The sequence below is a fragment of the Oryza glaberrima genome, chromosome 10 (genome assembly GCF_000147395.1).
Source record: "Oryza glaberrima chromosome 10, OglaRS2, whole genome shotgun sequence".
Taxonomy (NCBI): Eukaryota; Viridiplantae; Streptophyta; class Magnoliopsida; order Poales; family Poaceae; genus Oryza; species Oryza glaberrima.
The window spans coordinates 21,500,668-21,521,034 of record NC_068335.1 but is presented as its reverse complement, the minus strand read 5'-3'; the positions used below and the strand labels follow the sequence as shown (position 1 = coordinate 21,521,034).

The window sequence follows — 20,367 nt, the reverse complement described above, 5'->3', positions numbered from 1 at the left end:
TCAAACTATACGGTTATGCTATAAAAAGTTATATTTATAAAAAATATTTAAAATATAACTATATAAAAGAGTTTTTACGGTTATGCTATAAAAAGCTATACGGTTATGCTATAAAAAGTTATACGGTTATGCTATCAGTCTGCGCATGTTCAGCACAGAAGTAACGCATCAATTGGATCAAGTGTTCACGAATGTACAGGAGATAGGTAACATAACTGGCCTGAACAACAAGAGTGGATCTTCTGCTGAGGATATTATGTCGAAAGCTAATCCGATGAACTATTTAGCTACTGAAGAATCCAAGAAATTGCAAAGGATTGCGAAAATAGCCAAAATGCAATCCTGCAATTCCATTATCATCTTCTTGTTTTTCGACTTCGCCTCCGGCAATCAAAGCAGTCCGAGCATGGGTTGTAGGCCTTCACTCCATTTTTATGATCTAATTGTAACTTGGAAGGAGAAACCTTGAGTTCTTCTATGAGCATTTGACGGAGCTTGTCGTTCTCGTCCCGCAGTTCGTCAATAATTCTTTGGTGCTTCAGCAACTGGGTCAGAAATGAAAAGCTCAGTTAGCAGACAGCAGTGAAGGCATAAACATAGGTAGAAAGACAACCGTGGACCATTCTGTACACTATACAAAACTAAGTTTTAAAACAAATGCAAGACAAAATTCTGTTATAGAACTTTACTTGTGAAATCATGTTTTAATGCTACATTACTTGTTAAAAATATTAGACTATTAGAGGCGCTTCATGTTAAGGGGGCTGTATGGGATGGCGTGAGTAGAACATAGCAAATTCAAAGAATGAGGATGGAACAACCAAGCAAGAGTGGGATTATGGAGTATAGCATAAGAAACACTAGGTATAACTGGACTCACCAATTCCAGCACATTATCCATCCCATGTGAATTTCTAGCCTGCAAAAAGAACAAAGAAAAGAGTGTTCAAAGTCCATGAATAACATGTCTGACTAAGCAAATTTTAGCAGCGAGAGGCATAGGGGCAACCCATAATTGTGCAATATATATAGTGCAGGTTAGATATTTGAGGTAATGTTTTAGTGCATACCACATCTCTGATGTCCATCTTGGTTTCATCCTGGAACAGGGGAGACTGTAGAAAGTTGGCAACAACCTTTTCAGTCCGACTTCCAGTCATATCTGGTTGCATTCCATGCTGGCTTTGCAACCCAGGAGCTGGTTTTACTTGTGATGTTTCATTACTTGTATGGTGGAAATTACTTTTCGTGGTCTTAGCCTTTAGATCAATGGACACACCATTGGGAGCTTGTCCATTGCTAGGCACAGAACCAGCCATATTTGGTGCAGATGACAAAGTTGGGGTATCCTTCAGCCTAGAAGTGAACTTAGACATAAGTTCCTAGAGAAAAAGTTCCCTTAGAATTCATACACCAAAAAGGGAAACAAAGAAAAATTCAGGTGATCAAAGTTTAGGTTTGTACTCCAACGGTTGACTGAATTCCATGAATTACTTGTGGCTTCAATGCAATTCCTGAGTATTGAGATACTTAATGGTTCAGCTTCAGATCAAACAAGTTTGCATGCTTATGCAAGAAAAAATATTTAACAGATGTGTAGCATTTGATATAGAATATAAATAAGAGTAAAATAGCAGAGGCTTGGCAGCTGATGATTTCTACTAACAAAAACAATGACCTGGAAGCGTTGCAGATATTATAGATATTTCCATGGATCCTATTTAGGGAGTGTGCTAGTATGCTAGGTGCGAAAGTATGAAATGTGGTTCTATTAAATGAGTCCCCTCAATTATCACTTCATTTTTGGACTAGATTAGATGAACTGATAGATCTGCTGCAGCAGTCAATGAAAATAAAAAACATACAAAAGAATCAAAGTATCACCAATTCACCAGGTGCCTAAATTTAATCTGATTGCTGTATAAAAAAGAAACTATGAATAAAGCATGACATTGCCACCGCCTAGCAAGAACACATGTTTTGGTTTCTGATAATACAAATGTTAAAAAAAATGGCGTGATCACTGCAAAAGTAATAAACAGGAAAGATATGCTCAAGATATGAGGATATCAAGCACAAAAGATGACCTTGACTGACAATAGTTCCTACTAGGACAGCACCAAAAGAAAATTTAGAGGACTAACTACATGGAAAAGCTGCAATATGTACCTATTCCAAAACCGTGGCCTATACCAACTCCACAGCCAATGCCTGCTTCAATGTTCTTTAACCCTGACTTCCTTAGCTAGAGCACAAAAATAAGGAAGAAAAACAGCAGAATTAGATCGAGACAAGTCCAAAATACATAATTAGATTAACATAAGTCAAAAGTATCCTACTAACGTGATTGGCACCTAATTATTCGTGGTTACACAAGGATTATCTTTACTTACAGCGGAATTAACATGCCTTGTTACGCCTGAAAAGGCATCCGTTGCGCCCCTTGTTGCGGTCATAACTTGATTAAGCCCCGGTATGACACCTATCCATCAAGACAGAAGCCAACTACTTAAAGTCATTGAAATTAATCATCGAGCCCTAAATGCCCTATAGTATGGCAGTATGGGGCAGTAACTGTGGTCTGTAGTCTGTGAAGAGGGGAAGTGCACAATACCAGTGTCAGTTCGACAGACTAGTAGACTTAACTAAAAGTAAACTGTATTCCTATGCACCAGCAAACATCCCATTTTTATCATCTACTATCTTATCCACAGTTCAAGCAATGGAACTATGTGCGGTGACACACGACACGAACTGTTCGACGAAATGGCCACAAGCCAGGGGCGGGCAATAATCACAACCCTCAGCCGCTCGACGAAATGCGAAACCCACCGACTCATGGCCGACCGGATCGATGTCCATCCCAATCCCCAGACCCAAACTATCCAGGAAACGGCGGAATCACTTAGCTTCGGAAGCTTTGCTATACCTAGGTAGATGGGGCGGCCGACGCCGATGCCGACGCCGCAGCCGACGCCGAAGCCGGTGAAGACCTGGAGCACCTTCACGCTGAAGGGGTTCTCCATCCGGTACGCCGGCGGCGGAAGCCTCCGCTCCCGCGAGCTCGCCATCGAGGTCGAGTCGAGCACCGCCCGCGGTAGCCGCCGGCGGCAGGATGGGAATTGTGAGCCGTCAGCCCGCCGTTGGGTCTTGGGCTTATTGCCACTGGCTAAGAAGACTACAAGGGTGTTTTTGGACTTTTGAGATTAATAGTTGCGACTGTGTTCCTGGGCTGGAAGATGGATGCAGCCTTTCTATATCCTTGGCTGACATTGTCACGTTCTACATGGGTCCTCTATAGCCCCTCCTTTTTCATAATTTATTTTTCAAAAAACATGGTATGACTCATGGTTTTATATAAACGCGCGCACGCTAACTCCTATAAATACGCGCATATATTTATCTGATTTCCTTCAAATAATGGGTCGACGTACCTTGAGATCAATGAGTTATTATAGACACTTCGCTGTCGATGGTTATGTCACTTACCTAGGGATGAAAATGGTCACGGAAATTCCCGATCGACCAGACGTCGTTTCTGTTTAAGGGGTATTGTTTCTGTTTAAGGGGTATTGTTTCTGATCGTATCGTTTTTGTCTATTTTTAAATTTTTTTTTTCTAATTTTTTTTATCGTATTAATGTTGATACTGAGTAGTTTAAATGATAAATATGGTCAATTACCGGTTAGTTCTGAAGAGATGCTACTGATTCCGACCGTTTTCTTACCCATGGAAGAATAATTAGCTTTTCTTTAAGTATTTGGCTGTTTTGACTAATAATTGCTTTGATTAGATCATTGATATCTTTTAGTTGTTTGATTATTATGAATGGAATTTACATGGTGAACGTAATATGCTTAAGTAATATGTTGTCCTTTCTTTTTCTTTAATATTCATATAAGTTTGATATAAGACAGGACCGATGAAACTAAAACATTGCCGGTCTAAAATTATATGTACTTTTATGAAACAAAGGGGGTAATAAACTGTATACATTTAAAATCGTGGATAGAAGGCTAAAAAACATCGACAAACAAAGTATCGTATATACCTATAAAGTTCATATCTACTAAATATAGTTAATACTAATTATCTTTTTATTTCATGAAACCACATCACCTCAACTATTTTTTAACCTTCGAATGATTTATCAAGAATGTAAATTGCATTTTTTTCTCCAAAAATCACACCATACAACACAGTCATTTGAAACATTTGAATAATTGATCAAATTACAAAATATATAAATACATGAAAGAAAATTGTATAGTAAGTAATAATCTTTTTTTTACAACTCATGTAGGAGTATGGGGGTGTTTAGATTCATGGGTGTAAAATTTTGGCGTGTCACATCGAGTATTATATAGGGTGTCGTATGGAGTGTTCGGGCACTAATAAAAAAACTAATTACATAATCCCTTACGGCCTGTTTGGTTGGAGGGAGTTTTTAGCAGGGATTGGGAGTTTAGAGAGATGAGGCTATTAAGTGTTTTTGTTTGGTTGGGAGGCATGAGAATTTTGGTGGGATGGGGATGGAGAATTGAGGAAGGAACTCCCTCCTTTTCAATACCTGAGTAGGGGCAGGTAATTGGGAGGGAATTCCTCCTTTACTTTGTTTAAACAAATCTTAGCCATCCATTTTTATTAATGACCTAATCTCCTAAACACCCTATTAATTTCCATCACTTTTACCAAACAAGATATTGGGATTAAAAATCAAATTCCCATCTTAATCTCATCATCAATTCCCTCGTGTAAACTCCCAATCCCTTTCCCTCGAGTTACCAAACAAGCTGTTTAGTAAACTGCGAGAGAAATTTATTAAGCCTAATTAATCCGTCATTAGCAAACGTTTACTATAGCACAATATTGTCAAATCATGGAGCCATTAGTCTTAAAAATTCATCTCGCAAAAATTAGTCGCATTATGTGTAATTAGTTATTTTTTAGTGTTTATATTTAATACTACTTTATATAGATGTTCAAACATTCGATGTGACATGCTGAAAAATTTTAACATGGGATTACATGATTCTCACCGTATCAACGACAACGATCGGGTGCACTGGAGCGTGGAGGAGCCTACCGCTGCTCCGCTCTACGGGCACAGACAACGTTCCCACTCGTTAGGCGGTGGTGCGCGTACATACGTTCCCACTTATCATCTCTACCCTCCAAACAATTTCAAATTCCAACCACGGGGCGTCCAAAATAGCAAGGGAAAAAAAAATTTCAGGCGAGTAGATTTGCATTCTTCTCCCCCACCTCGACGCCGGCGAGAGCCCCCCCGTCTCGCTTCCGCCGCCCGATCCGGCGCCGGGCCCGCCCGCCCGCCGCCGCGTGACAAGGGGAAGGCGAAGGGATGGAGTTCACGGAGGCGTACAAGCAGACGGGGCCGTGCTGCTTCTCCCCCGACGGCCGCTACCTCGCCGTCGCCGTCGACTACCGCCTCGTCGTCCGGGACGTCGTCTCCCTCAAGGTATCCGCGCCATTCCCCCCCCCACCTCCTTCCTCCCCCGCTTGATCCTGTTTTAGTGGTCCGGAACTGGAATGCGGGTTTAGGGTTTGTGCCTTCTGGAGTAGTCGCTGAATCTGGGGTTGGGGGAAATGCCATCTACCGCTGGGCTCAATTTTGAGTGTTCTGGTTCAGGAATTGCGCCTAGTTTTGCCCGATCCGTAGCCTAGGGTTCAGGGTAGGTTTTGCTTTGCGTAATTTTCAGTATGTACTGGATGGACGAAATCAGTACCAAGCTAGCTAGATTACCTGCTCAATTGTGCGGACTAGATACCATGATATGCATGTTTATGTTTGAGGAGAGTGATAATGAGACTATATGTTGTACTGTGCCTTTAATACCTACGATTAAAATCATCAGCCTACTCATTGTTCAAATACTTATGTAGATATGATATCTATATTCGATAAGCCAGATATGTATAATTTAGGCTCACCAACTAAACAGTGAAAATATTTCTTTATTTGGTGTGATTGACATGGAAATTTCTAGTTTTAGGCAGCACCCTCCTACCATGATTTTGCCAAAATAGGTGCGCTAGGAGGTCAGCTTGCCTAGGGTGGCTGTAGGAAGTCTAAGGTAGAGCTTGACATCATAGACTTGCTATCCTTCTCGATGATCTAAGAAGGTATGGAGACATGCATGGTGGGCACGACGGGCCCTGTGATAGGGAGATGCTGAGTGGGAAGGGAAGGGGAATGATTTAGAGGAGAGGAAGTACCTATGAGAAAGTAGATAATGGGGCAAAGGTGGAGGCAATAGACAATTTGGGGTAGCTGGCATTGCCCTAGTACGTATACGGACTACGTACAAGGGAGTAGGCAGGCTTAAGGCCTAGGCCTAGCATTTAATGTTTTCTCAAAAGCGACAAAATAGGCTATCCCCCCCACCACCCCCACCCCCACCCCCGTCACAACATGCACACAGAGCAGCGGCATTACATTACATTCTGGCATAGGAGACTGAGACTGAGCGAGCAAGTAGGGGTGCAGCCATGGCATCGTCATCCTCCACCACCATGTCTGCATGCCACCTCTCAGGTTATGTTGTCTGTTGTTCTACTTTAAGTTGGCCAGATCTGAGGTGAGAAGTACATCTTTCAGGCACCAGATTTTGCCTCCACTCAGCCTGAATTTTTCAGCCCCATCACTGTAATTGGCTAATTGGCGCCGCTACTTGTACTGCGGATGCTCAACTCTCTGCTCCCTTGGTTTGGCCTTCTTGCTGGCCCCTCCCTCATTTCTAGCTTTGTATCTGGCTGGGCGGGCAAGGACTGTACTGATCCACTATCTGATAGTGCCTTGGTGAACACTGACCCTTTAACATACCTTTAATCATATCACAGCAATAAATGCCTGAATACATTGTACTATTATATAACCCCACAAATCTTTTGCATATTTGTGAACAGTATAACTCTAGGAATATATTGTATTAATAAGACAATCTGTCGGCCATATATTCTATGTAATAACTGTTGAAACTGTGTAGGAGAGAGATTACCAATTCACAATCATCTCCTAGTATGTACTGACATCCAATGGGCATCATATTGGGTGCACACACTTAGTGCTTGGGAATTGGAATGCAGGCTTAAAAGTTTTGGGCCTTCTGGAGTAGTTGCTGAATTTGTGATAGGGGGTATTGTCATCTGGCATAGCTAAAATTTGAGCCTTCTAATTCACAGAAAATATGAAATGTTCCTTGTTTTGCCTGATCTGTAGCCAGGGTTCATGAGTAATTGGCAGTATGGCTGGACCAAAGAAATGTTAATACCAAATGGTATCGTATAGTGGCTAATGAGTGCATGCTGTTTCTGGGGAGATTTATATAAGAACTGCTAGTCATATCTAGAGAATACAATTGACAACAATGTATGGTTTGCTTTAATTTATGCAGGTGGTGCAGTTGTTTTCATGTGTGGACAAGATAAGCTTTCTGGACTGGGCACCGGATTCAGAGTATATTCTATGTGGACTTTACAAGCGACCCATGGTGCAGGCTTGGTCACTGAGCCAGCCTGACTGGACCTGCAAGATTGATGAGGGCCCTGCTGGGATTGCATATGCTCGCTGGAGCCCTGACAGTCGTCATATACTAACAACATCAGAGTTTCAGCTCCGTCTGACTGTTTGGTCTCTTGTAAATACAGCATGCATACATGTACAGTGGCCAAAGCATGCCTCCAGAGGTGTTTCTTTTACTAAAGACGGGAAGTTCGCTGCAATCTGTACTAGGCGTGACTGCAAGGATTATGTAAATTTGCTGTCATGCCATTCCTGGGAGATAATGAGTGTCTTTGCTGTTGACACGGTAGACTTGGCAGGTGTTGAGTGGTCACCAGATGATAGTGCTATTGTGGTCTGGGATTCACTTCTGGAATACAAGGTGCATCTCTTCATTGTACTCCCATTGTTGTTTTATTTGCTTACTTTTGAAAATCATCATCATTTACTGTATGTCATTATATATGCATATAACTTGTTAATACTTTTTGTTGGTAGGGTCACTTATTTACTTCAGAATTTAGATGGGCACTGGTTGTGAATTACTTTATCTTGCATGTATGGCAAACCACACCACCTTTTCTTCAAATGGCACTTATAACAATTTTTTTTTTGCTTATTCTGGTTTACTCAAGTTTCTCGGTTGATATTTGATTACATTGACGGATCTGGTTATTAGTTGGACTTTAATGATCAATCAGTTGGTATATTGGGTCATGACTCCCCCAAAACATACAGGGTTATTTCTTAACCAATATCCTGTTCAAGAGCTCATTGAGTCATTTCTCTCTGCAGCGAAACTAATCTCTTATCTACTCTTAAGGGTTCTCTTTTCTGTGTAGCTGAACTTATTTTATATTCTACTATTAATAGTTCTCCTTTCTCTGTAGCTGAACTAATTTCTTATTGTACTCTTAAGGGTTCATCCCAGTCTGTTTTTATCGAGCTATGTTTTTTTTTCTGCTTTAGATAAAATATAGGGTTCATCTCAACGGATACTAATCTCTTGTTCTACTCTTATGTTGTTGTTAGCAGTTTTTGGATTTAAACTGATAATCCTAAGAACATGATTGTCACAGGTTCTGATATATTCACCGGATGGGAGGTGCCTGTTCAAGTACTTAGCATATGAAAGTGGATTAGGTGTGAAAACTGTTGCGTGGTCACCATGTGGACAGTTTTTAGCAGTTGGCAGCTATGATCAAGCAGTTCGGACCTTGAACCACCTGACATGGAAAACTTTTGCTGAGTTCTCACACGCAGCATCTATTCGAAATCCTACTAATGCTGCTATATTTAAGGTAAGCCTACTGATATCTATCACTAATTGACATCTTAGCAGATCTAGTGTTTTTCTGTTCATGGTATCTGATTGTAACTACAAAATGTCACAGGAAGTGGATGATCCATGGCAGCTTGACATGTCAGAGTTATGCCTAAGTGAAGGATTCTCCCGTAACATGCAAGGCAATGGTGCTGGTGAGATTACTAACGATACTTTTATATCGCATCGTGTTCCTCCTTTTTTGATAAATTATTTGGCATGTTTTATGATGCCTTGTGTTAGGGCCAGCGCTAACCTTATGTTTAGTTTTGGAGACTGATCTTTTTTTGTGGTCAGAAAATGGGACAGAGGGAGGTTCTCGAGTTAAGTATGCTGTGATGGATGCTCCAATCACTTTGCCTTCACAGAAACCCGTTACAGACAAGCCCAACCCCAAGCAGGGAATTGGTTAGTTGCTCCTATTTCTCATGCATATGGATCAGGATGTTGGTCTTTTTCCTAATGCCTAATACACTTGTGACCAGTGTCATGAACTTGTGAACTACTGTAGTTACTATTACACATTCTGTATCTGATGTGCAGTAGATCTCTAATTCATTTTGTGAACTGTGATAATGGTTCCTACTATAAACATTATCGATAACCCTTCTAAGTACTAAAATCCCCTTGCGTGATTTGTGTTGGCCATTCATGAATTTCTAGTAGAATATGGTTCAGTATAAACTGCATTGTTAACATTTCATATTCTACTATTAAGGGTTCTTTTTTCTCTGTAGCTGAACTAATCTCACCTTGCAATTCATGTGCAGGTATGCTGTCATGGAGCAGCGACAGTCACTATTTCTTCACTCGGAATGACAATATGCCAACTGCTCTTTGGATATGGGATATCTGCCGCCTTGATCTTGCTGCTGTTCTTGTTCAGAAAGATCCAATCCGTGCTGCCGCTTGGGACCCTAATTGCCCGCGCCTTGTTTTCTGCACGGAGAGTCCGCACCTGTACATGTGGACACCATCTGGTGCATGCTGCGTCAACGTTCCGTTGCCAAACTTTCGGGTTGTGGACTTGAAATGGAACTCAGATGGAACTTGCCTCCTCCTGAAGGACCGTGATTCTTTCTGCTGTGCTGCAATTGTCTCTCCTTTGCCAGAGGAAGAAGAGGCTGATCAATCTGATGTTACCTCAGAAGATGAATGAACTTGCAGGCCTTGCTCTAACAATGGGATGTGCAGCTTTTAATCAGTGGATCTACATTTGTATCATATCGATAGATGTACCTGGGTAACAGCTTGTTCTGAAGTTGCTGATCGATCTGATGATAGCTCAGAAGATGAATGTGAGCTTTGTATGCCTTGCTCTAACAATGGGAGGGAAGACACATGTTTCTTTCCGCTTTAAAACACATAGAGACGCTGTCGTTGTAGGCTGCATCTGATATTCTTAAACCATCTTTGCTACACACCCTACGCTCCTTGAAACTGGCTAGATTGTTTTTTTGTAGATGTCAGTAAACGTGGAATCTTTACTCCATTTAACGTGTAATATCCGTTTTCCAGCGTTGAATGCTAATATGGCCTGTGCATGAAGTCGTCAAAATCCTTTTGAACATCCCAAGTTCCCAACCCATTTTTTAGCTACAATGCAGTGAAGTTGCCTTTCCTACTCGGATTCCAATTCCAAAAGTTCGATTCTCTTCTGATCAAATTTATTTACATTCTTCTGAAACACAGTAAAAACTCCTCTCTCGAGCTGATCAAAAGCTGCAGGATGTACATAAACCAGCTTTACCTTGCCTTGACGTTACGTGCGTACTGCTACTACCGCTATATATATATACCGTATTACCGTATACTCCGTAGCCCAGGTCGCCGTATTTTGGAGCCCGGAATACGCATACGCGTACCCGCATACGCTATATATAAATTGCCCACCCCTTCCAGTTCTCCCCTTGCCGTCACCGCACCGCAGAGGAGGAGGAAAGGGCAGGGAAGCTAGCTCGCCTCGCGCGAGCGAGCGAGCCGATCCACCCACCCCCGCACGATCCGCCGCCGCGCGCGAATCGGAGCTACCACCACCGCCCTCCTCCTCCTGCATCCGCGTGCCCGCGAATCGGATCCCCCTCCCCCGAATTGGGGCTCGAGTGGCACCGAACCCTACTCGATCCCGGCGGCGTGAGGGGTGGGGATGACGCGCCGGGTGCGCCGCCGGCTGTGCAAGGACGGTGGGAAGGGTAAGGATGTGGCGGCGGATGAGGAGAGGGAGCTGGTGAGCTGCTCGTCGTCGAGTCGGCGGCGGGGGGGTTTGGGGGTGGCGGTGGCGGCGAGGGGGGGTGGCGGTGGCGGGAGCGGGAGCTGCGTGGTGGACTGGAGGACGCTGCCGGATGACACGGTGCTGCAGCTGTTCGGGCGACTGAACTACCGCGACCGGGCGAGCATGGCGGCCGCGTGCAGGACGTGGAGGGACCTGGGGGCGTCGCCGTGCCTGTGGAGCGCGCTCGACCTCCGCGCGCACCGGTGCGACGCCGAGGTGGCGTCGTCGCTCTCGTCGCGGTGCGGGAGCCTGCGGCGGCTGCGGCTGCGGGGGCACGAGGCGGCGGCGGCAGCCTCGGGCCTCCGCGCGCGGGGGCTCCGGGAGGTGGTGGCCGACGGCTGCCGCGGCCTCACGGACGCCACGCTCGCCGTCCTCGCGGCGCGGCACGAGGCCCTCGAGAGCCTCCAGATCGGGCCCGACCCACTCGAACGCATCTCCAGCGACGCCCTCCGCCAAGTAGCCTTCTGCTGCTCGCGCCTCCGCCGCCTGCGCCTCTCGGGTCTCCGCGATGCCGACGCGGACGCCATCGGAGCGCTCGCGCGCTACTGCCCCCTCCTAGAAGACGTCGCCTTCCTCGACTGCGGATCCGTAGATGAGGCCGCCATCGCCGGCATCCTATCCCTCCGGTTCCTCTCCGTCGCTGGATGTCACAACCTGAAATGGGCTACAGCATCCACCTCCTGGGCTCAGCTGCCCTCCCTTGTTGCCGTTGATGTGTCCCGCACCGATGTCTCACCAAGTGCCATCTCTAGGCTCATCTCCCACTCCAAAACCCTCAAGCTTATATGCACGCTTAACTGCAAATCTGTTGAGGAGGAACAGGCACACAATCCTGGAGCATTTAGCAACTCCAAGGGCAAGCTTGTACTCACCATTACAAGCCACATTTTCAAATCGGTCGTCTCACTTTTTCCTGATAAGGTTGTGAAGGAGAATGAGGTGTTCAATGAATGTAACTGGAAGGGCAAAGACAATGCACTTGGTGATATGATGAGCTGGCTCGAGTGGATCCTGTCGCAGACACTTCTACGGATAGCGGAGTCCAACCCGCAAGGAATGGATGACTTCTGGCTGCAGCAGGGCGCAGATATGCTGCTGAGTTTGGTGAAGAGCTCTCAGGAGGATGTGCAGGAGCGTGCAGCTACCACACTTGCTACGTTTGTGGTTATTGATGACGAGAGCGCGAATGTGGATGCTGCAAGATCAGAGGCAGTGATGCGTGTTGGGGGCATTCCAATGCTACTGGACCTTGCAAGGTGTTCAAGGGAGAGTGCACAGTCAGAAGCAGCAAAGGTAATAATGTCCATTTTAGCTGAATCCCTGGATCTAATTGCCGATATCTACTATGTTTGGTATTACCATTTTCTTACAGTTGTTAATGTGACTTCAGGCTATTGCCAACTTATCGGTGAATGCCAAGGTTGCAAAGGCAGTTGCAGACGAGGGAGGTATCACAATACTAACCAATTTGGCCAGGTCAATGAATCGGCTTGTTGCTGAAGAAGCTGCTGGTGGCCTTTGGAATCTCTCCGTGGGTGAGGAGCACAAGGTTGTCACTCCTTGGATGCTGAATACTCTGATTGCAATGTCTGATGTGTTGCTGGTACTAACAATATATTGATTATTCTTTTTCAGGCAGCCATTGCAGCAGCTGGTGGTATAAAGGCTTTGGTCGATCTCATACTCCGCTGGCCTGCTGGGACTGATGGAGTTCTTGTATGTATCTTTGATACTTCTCAATTTTCAGTAATTTCAATGCTTCTTGCTATCCTTTTCTGGATAATAAATTTTTTATAACGGTTGCTCTTTTTCTTTAGGAACGTGCTGCTGGGGCACTTGCAAACCTAGCTGCTGATGACAAGTGTAGCATGGAAGTTGCAAAGGCTGGTGGTGTCCATGCTTTGGTCATGCTTGCTCGATCATGTAAACTTGAGGGTGTCCTAGAACAGGTGAGCGGGTACATCATGTCGTCATGCTTGTACGCATTCGTTCTAGTCAGCTAGTTATACCATAGCTTTTTTTGCTAGCTCTGATAATACAACTAACGGTACAAGATCTACAAAATAGGAAGCACGATAAAGACAAAACGGGATGACCTGTGCACATGCTATCTTTATTTTATGCTTGCATATTGAACTTTATCCTGCCAAATGAGGATCTCTTGGTTCACGCCTACTTCATTGATTAAGCACTGGGTGCAGCTTTTCATGCATGGACTTGGATGATTTTTTATATTTATCAGATCTCTCAATCTCATGGCATGAGCCACGTGGATTCCCAATTTCCTATAAGAAAGGAAAGTCTGTACCTGCCATACTTATCTCAAATGATTTGTCGGGATGCTGACTGGACTCTTACCATGTACATGTAATTCCAAGATACAGTTTATTCTCAACTTGCACAATCTATATCTGCTTTAAAACAATTGGATTTGTCGTGGAGCCACTTAAAATTGCTATTTTCTTATAGTAGCAGTTTGCTGCGTTTTAAGCTCTACAAATAAATGCTCCATCTAACTTGCTACCTAGTGCTTTGTCTTTTCCATGCTCACAATCACTGTATATTTACTGCATTTACTTTCTAATACTATCACTGTTGTTCATGTAGGCTGCAAGGGCATTAGCTAACTTAGCCGCACATGGAGATAACAACAATAATAATGCCGCTGTGGGTCAGGAAGCAGGGGCTCTTGAGGCATTAGTGCAGCTAACAAGCTCTCAAAATGAGGGTGTAAGGTATACTTCTAGCTGATGTGCTGTTTTAAGTTGCAATGCCTGATTTTGCCATTAAATTATACTTTATATTATCCTAATTTAATATTGTGATTCCTGTGCATTTAATTAGACAAGAAGCTGCTGGTGCTCTGTGGAATCTGTCATTTGATGATAGAAACCGTGAAGGCATTGCTGCTGCGGGTGGCGTTGAAGCTTTGGTACGTGCCCCATTTGTGCTTTAACACAGCTTTGCATCCTTTGATCAACATTGTATTAAGCAGTACATCTAGTTCAGTAAATAGATGCAATCCCTCTATAAAGTTTTTCATATAGCAGTTCTGAATAAAAATATTGGTCTGTAGAAACCTCTAGTTATTTGATTAATTCTGATTGAACATATTCTCTTGAATATGTTTATTAGTACTGTGTTATACTGACTATCAACTAAATAATAATAAATCTTCTATGTTTACCCGTGGAACTGGTTCTAGGACACAATGTTTTAAAGATCATTTGTGTGTGCTCCTCCCATCTTTTCATAAATAGACTTAAATAAGCTGTTTATATTTTTCACATAGATGGCTTTCATATTTTAGGTTTCACTTGCACAAGAATGTTTGAATGCTTCGGAAGGCCTTCAGGAGAGAGCTGCTGGCGCATTATGGGGACTATCTGTTTCAGAAGCTAACAGGTAACTTCATATGCTTGCTCATGAACTGAACTTGCACCAACTACCAGATTGACCTATTTTCAAGATATTCTTTGTGACATGCCTAGCTGATGAAGTGTACAAGTTGATTGTCCATAAACACTTAAACTTAGTAATGCACTTTTTTTTTTGGAATTAGTGAAAGCTAGCTTAGTGTCAATCAAGAAAAGTGTATTAATAATTTAAAAAAACACTTACTCTCCTAAGTCAAATTTGAATCCGTTCACAGTTCACTTTTAGATGTCATGCACAGCAATTGTTAAAAATTGCACATTGTGGTATGCCTAGATTGGTCCTGAGTTTCTATATTCCCTAACATTCATATCAGATAGCTTCACACATGATGAAAATATGCTGATATCAAAGTTAGTTACACACTTACACTTAGGCTGAGTTCGGGAGGTGGAGTTGGGAACTCCACCTCCCCACATGTAAAACAGTGTTGCCCATTAATGCATGATTAATTAAGTATTAGCCTAAAAAACTTGAAAAATGGATTAATATGATTTTTTAAAGCAACTTTCCTATAGAAAACTTTTTGTGAAAAACACACCTTTTAGCAGTTTGAAAAGCGTGCGCGCGAAAAAAGGGGGAGGTGAGTTGGGAAAGAAGGGGAAAGAACACAGCCTTAATGACAGCTGTGCCTGCGCTAAATTCAGGACCACACTTGAACACTTCAATCTCGCACTCAACTTCAAAGCTCTTGATGGCTTGATGGATATAGATGGTGGATGGTTTGCACTGCATGCTTATTTTGAATTGCATTATCTTAGCACACGATCCACTTTAACCATTTTTTTTGTAGATTGCCTCCTATTTCCATAGACTTTTTTGGTGACCCTGGTGTTAGATGGTAGTAGCAGGGTGTGGTCTGTTTTGGGTTAATAATATAGCTACTGGAAAATTAGTGCTGATGAATTCCAGATCATATGTGCAAGCGATGGATGAAATTTTTGTCTGGAGGGTAAGTGTAGGCACAGTGTGAGGCGAGTGTCTGATAACTGCCTGTAAATGAATGAGGAGCGCCCCTTTTAGGTCGCAACTTGTAATCAATTCTCTCTCTCTCTCTCTCTCTCTCCCTAGTTGGCCTTTTTTACAGACTTGCTGCAATAAAGAGAACTGCATCTCTCTTGTCTTTCCGTACCAGATAATTTTCTCCATCTATCGCTTGTTATTCCTTTCTCCAACATTCTTGTTGACAACTTTTATTTGCCTTTTTCAGTATGGCAATTGGACAGGAGGGTGGTGTCGCACCTTTGCTCACACTGGCACAATCAGATGTTGAAGTAAGTTTCATTTACAATTGTATATTCTTTATGTCTGATACATCATATATTGATGTGCGAATACATTCTGTTACTTAGGGACTCCAAATCACTTTTTTTCTTTATGATAGACCTTCTGCCTGGCACCTGGAAATATTAGTTGCTCCATGCCGTAGTCTGTCATATCTTGAGATACGTTTGACTAGTATTGTCCATGAACAAACAGATGAGTTTGTTGAAGTAGCTACTTGATTATAAGTAATTTCATGGTTAGTGCGCCACCTTCAGCTTGTGCTTTTACCTAATGTTCTGGTTTTATGAAGCTACCACTCGTCGTGTTATTCTTTTTGTACATGCCTTTCAGGAGTTCAATGTAGTATATGTATTAAACTTTTTTGGTCAACTTTATATCCAGTGGCGATGATTCATGGGGATATATTTGTACCCTGATTTTATTTATTTATTTTGGGCACAAGATCAAGTATATGCTTTTACTAACATATACGCACATGTATGCAACTTATATGTCCAAGTGACTAAAAACATTCATTTATCTTATCAGATTTAAACATCCTTAATCCATTTCAACTTAATTTGTTGCTTCATGCCATTGTTTTCTAACCATGCCTAGGAAAATCCTGGCTGTGCCACTGTTTATATAATGTTATTCCAGTTTATATAATATTATTCCAATTGCTTGAGAGAACATATTCTGATGGGGAAAACATCATTTATTTGAGTATTAATATTGTCCTGCTGCCTGCTGCAGGCATGCAATTTATTTGTTCTCTAATGGTTTGATAGTACTTTGATCTCACGTCAATTTATTCTGTTTGTTTGTTAGAGTGCACAGCCCAGCCCATTGTTTGATAAAGAGGGTAGTTTTTCTCTCTCTTTTTAATATGGTAACGGGTGTAAGTTTTTTTTGAAAAAAAAATAAAATTATGGATAAAACAAGGAACGTTGGCATTGACAGTTACTGTAGATTGTTATATCTATCGTTGGGAATAAATGTTTTATCTGTCATTGGGAATGAATGCTATTCCTTACTCTAGATATGACGACTTTCTGTTTATTCAGGATGTTCACGAGACAGCTGCAGGGGCACTATGGAATCTTGCTTTCTATTCTGGTAATGCTCTCCGTATTGTTGAAGAAGGTGGGGTTCCTATTCTAGTGCGGCTTTGCTCATCATCAGGGTCAAAAATGGCACGTTTCATGTCTGCGCTAGCCCTTGCTTATATGTTCGATGGAAGGTATGTTGTTTTTCAAACCGATTATTTTATCTGTTTGCTTTTGAATTATGGTGTATTTCATTCAATTTTGATTTGTATAAGGACTTTAAACTCTACCAGCAGGCTAACAGCACACAGTTATTCTAGAATGCCGATTGATCCAGTAGTGTTATCTTCATAATTCTATCTATTCATGTTCTTTGTGATATACCTTTGTCTTGAATGCAATATACACAGTGCTTCGAGCCTTATTATGACGATTAGTTATTCTACACACACAGAAAAATATGCATTGGTTTATAAAAGAGTTTGGTGACTTCAATTAATCACCAAGTTGCTTATTTTTCAGCAGCAACTTAGATTGCAAGTTTAGGGCTCATTTGACATTCTAGTTTGTAGCTATGAGCCTACAAGCTCCGTTTAAGTTGGTTTGTATATATTGCTTCTGTTAATTGTTTTCTTAGTAATGTCTGACTATAGTTACCTTAACTCCTTACTCTCCTTATTGAAGAATAACATCCATGAGTGATACATTGATACTTTAAGGGCTCCACATATTCTCTCTGAGAGAGAGAGAGAGCGTCTGTATTCAATGATTGGTAAAAACCACTTCTGAGGAATTAAAAAGTTAACTTACCATTGTAGATCAGCCTATTGTTGGTGTGCATCCCCTGCTAACTTTCCTACTGTCGTATTAAATTGTGCAAGCACATGGCATTTTTTTGGCAAATAAGATTTATTTTTTTGCAGCAGTATTTGAATTGGTTTCTTTTGCATTGAAACTTGACAGCATTATTTTTATTGTTGTTGCTATTAAGAATTATATTCTTTCTGTATTTAATAGTTATATTTTTATATTAAATAGTTCCCATTTCCTTGTACTACTTACTTGAAAGCAGTTAACTGTAGATGCTAACACAGTATCACAATGTGATGTACTTGGCTTTATCTTTCGCAGCATACTAGCATGGCTAGCAGATTACTTGTATAATCGGACTGTGTTTTGCTTGACAAAAAACGTGTAGTGCATAGGCCATTGCTGATGTGCAATATTATCTTAATAAGAAATTTGCAAAGTCTAAAACTGAATTTTCTCAAATGACAGAATGGATGAGGTTGCATTGGTTGGGACGTCATCAGAGGGCAGTTCCAAGAGTGTTAATGTTGAGGGAGCTAGGAGAATGGCTTTGAAGCATATACAGACTTTTGTTCTGACATTTTCGGACCCACAAGTTTTCACTACGGCTTCCACCTCCTCAGCCTCAGCAGCACTATCTCAGATTGCTGATGCAGTGTTTATACAAGAAGCTGGACACCTGAGATGCAGGTTTGGCTTTATTCTTTCACTAAAGTTTTACTATTCCTGAAGTTTAGCTGGCTATTCTTTAGGCAGAGCATGTGGAACATTTTAAACCGGATTCATGCTTGTCCCGTTCATCTTATTTTGGACCTGTCTTGGTAGCAATGTAGCTAAGAGGAATGTAGTACTAATATAGTCCTTTACTTCCCTTCAGTGGTGCCGAGATCGCTAGATTTGTTGCCATGCTCCGGAATCCTGCATCAATTCTTCGCGCTTGTGCTGCCTTTGCCCTTCTTCAGGTTTGTTTCCTGCCGTACCATCTTAATATTCTGACGACCCCTATCTATTGAGAACCAACGTATTCCTTGGCTATTCCGCATGCACAAGACATTATGAAAGTTGAGCACCATTGATCTGTTCTAAGAAGAGGAACCATACCTCATGATTAATATCATGCTTGCATGTATTTGTGTTTTTATCTCTCAAACACACGTGCGCACACAAAATACTCAGACATTCACACAAGAGGACTTCCATCTGCTCTTCTATTTGATGCAAAATGATTTTACCATCCAGCAAAACATACTTATAGATCTAATGAGAATACTCCCAACATAATGCAGTTCACAATCCCTGGAGGTCGGCACGCAGTGCACCATGCGGGTCTCCTGCAGAAAGCAGGGGCAGCTCGAGTCTTGCGCGCAGCAGCAGCAGCCACGACCGCTTCTATCGAAGCCAAAGTCTTTGCAAGAATTGTCCTCAGAAATTTGGAACACCATCAGACAGGGACTTCAACATGAAAGCACAGCAGTGGAGCTTATGCTAATCTTCCAACAAGGCATTTCTTCAGCAGCCTTCTCAGCCTGTTCAAAACATCGCAAAATTGCGGCCCAAGGTAATGTTTTGGCTTTCAAAGCTTGTGTCACATTACCACTCGGCATGTGCAGGCTGTTTGTTTCGGGATGTAGGTAGAATCACCTAAAGAGAGCTGTGAGCTGAGTAAACATGAACGAGGCAATCGGGAGGGTTGGGGAGTCGCTTCATGCCTCTCCATGAGGGGAACCCATAGAGTAGTTTTTCTTGCCTTTTTTGTTTGCGACGTGGGGGGCGTGTGCAATTTTCTTTTATTCATTTGGTGTGTAAAAGTAACTTTGAAATGTCACCGGCGATGGGAATTCAGGACCTTCATGCGGTATACAGTAAGTTTATTTGTTGATTAATGAGGTGTGGTGGTGCCAGACTAGGCTGCTCCACCTGCGCTGTAACTTTGTAAATGTACTGATTACTATATAAAGTTTATGTTTCTGGAATTTGCAAGGTGTACAGTGAAAACTGGTGCTTAGTGGAGTACTTGGGTGAGGGATGGGAACCCTCACCTCCAGCAAGAAAAATGGAGCTGCACGATTAATTAAGTGTGATTTTTAAAGCAAGAAAAATGAGTTAGTATGATTTTTAAAGCAATTTTTCTACAGAAAATTGATGTAAAAGATATACCGTTTAACAGTTTGAGAAGCGCGGACGCACGGGAACATGCATGCCTCGTAGTTCTATTTACCAACAAAGGTAGTTGTACTACTCTCTACCGTACGTCAGCGGCGCCACACAAGATACTGTGCGAGGAGAGGGCGACGGTGGTGGGCGTCGCCGGAGATGGCAGGCACCATCGCTGCCGGCGTGTTTTTTCCCGCCGTGCAAACCTTCCATTGACATCACCTTGATCGGTCCCTTCGTCGACAGTCTGTGGTGCCATCAAACCCAACATCGTCTTCTTCTTCGGCATGGGGTTCTTCACTCGACACCTACGATCTCTTCTGCATTCCCCGGCCTCGGCATGGAGTACGTACGTGCGCCGACGATTGACAGGAACCCCCCACCCCCCCCTCTCCGGAAGGGGTAGGGGGGGGGGGGGTTCTCCATGCATCGTTCGTCGGGATCCTCTTCGGCTCCATCGTCGCCATCTCGGCCTGGCACGCGTACTCGGTTTGTCGTACTCTGAGAACCACACATGCATGCACATCAACGGGGC

At 42.7% G+C, this 20,367-nt stretch overlaps 3 protein-coding genes across 3 annotated transcripts; 2 read left to right on the top strand and 1 right to left on the bottom strand.

The window, feature by feature from the left end:
• Positions 1 to 152: 152 nt before the first annotated feature.
• LOC127752902 (uncharacterized) lies at positions 153 to 3,183 on the bottom strand. Its single transcript, XM_052278344.1, has 7 exons — positions 2,930 to 3,183; positions 2,394 to 2,482; positions 2,170 to 2,245; positions 1,465 to 1,514; positions 1,071 to 1,382; positions 881 to 919; positions 153 to 545 (listed from the first exon to the last, which is right to left on the bottom strand). The coding sequence occupies exons 1-7, from the start codon at positions 3,069 to 3,071 to the stop codon at positions 357 to 359; spliced, it is 897 nt and encodes a 298-aa protein (XP_052134304.1). The 5' UTR covers positions 3,072 to 3,183; the 3' UTR covers positions 153 to 356.
• A 2,000-nt stretch (positions 3,184 to 5,183) lies between these two features.
• Positions 5,184 to 10,210, top strand: LOC127752894 (uncharacterized). Its single transcript, XM_052278335.1, has 6 exons — positions 5,184 to 5,479; positions 7,416 to 7,904; positions 8,602 to 8,823; positions 8,917 to 9,001; positions 9,144 to 9,254; positions 9,617 to 10,210. Exons 1-6 carry the CDS (start codon positions 5,363 to 5,365, stop codon positions 10,003 to 10,005), a joined length of 1,413 nt encoding a protein of 470 aa, XP_052134295.1. The 5' UTR covers positions 5,184 to 5,362; the 3' UTR covers positions 10,006 to 10,210.
• A 551-nt stretch (positions 10,211 to 10,761) lies between these two features.
• On the top strand, positions 10,762 to 19,651 carry LOC127752891 (protein ARABIDILLO 1-like). Its single transcript, XM_052278332.1, has 12 exons — positions 10,762 to 12,411; positions 12,509 to 12,667; positions 12,754 to 12,834; positions 12,936 to 13,067; positions 13,726 to 13,853; positions 13,963 to 14,050; positions 14,429 to 14,523; positions 15,764 to 15,827; positions 16,887 to 17,062; positions 18,147 to 18,368; positions 18,556 to 18,640; positions 18,965 to 19,651. Exons 1-12 carry the CDS (start codon positions 10,993 to 10,995, stop codon positions 19,139 to 19,141), a joined length of 2,826 nt encoding a protein of 941 aa, XP_052134292.1. The 5' UTR covers positions 10,762 to 10,992; the 3' UTR covers positions 19,142 to 19,651.
• Positions 19,652 to 20,367: the final 716 nt, after the last annotated feature.

Coding starts and splice junctions, on each gene's coding strand:
- LOC127752891 (XM_052278332.1), top strand. CDS start 10,993: ATGACGCGCCGGGTGCGCCGCCGGCTGTGCAAGGACGGTGGGAAGGGT. Junction 12,835..12,935: donor CTGGGACTGATGGAGTTCTT/GTATGTATCTTT, acceptor CTTTTTCTTTAG/GAACGTGCTGCTGGGGCACT. Junction 13,068..13,725: donor TTGAGGGTGTCCTAGAACAG/GTGAGCGGGTAC, acceptor TTGTTCATGTAG/GCTGCAAGGGCATTAGCTAA.
- LOC127752902 (XM_052278344.1), bottom strand. CDS start 3,071: ATGGCGAGCTCGCGGGAGCGGAGGCTTCCGCCGCCGGCGTACCGGATG. Junction 2,246..2,393: donor CAAGGCATGTTAATTCCGCT/GTAAGTAAAGAT, acceptor TTTGTGCTCTAG/CTAAGGAAGTCAGGGTTAAA. Junction 1,515..2,169: donor AGGCCACGGTTTTGGAATAG/GTACATATTGCA, acceptor CTCAATACTCAG/GAATTGCATTGAAGCCACAA.
- LOC127752894 (XM_052278335.1), top strand. CDS start 5,363: ATGGAGTTCACGGAGGCGTACAAGCAGACGGGGCCGTGCTGCTTCTCC. Junction 8,824..8,916: donor CTAATGCTGCTATATTTAAG/GTAAGCCTACTG, acceptor AAAATGTCACAG/GAAGTGGATGATCCATGGCA. Junction 9,255..9,616: donor CAACCCCAAGCAGGGAATTG/GTTAGTTGCTCC, acceptor ATTCATGTGCAG/GTATGCTGTCATGGAGCAGC.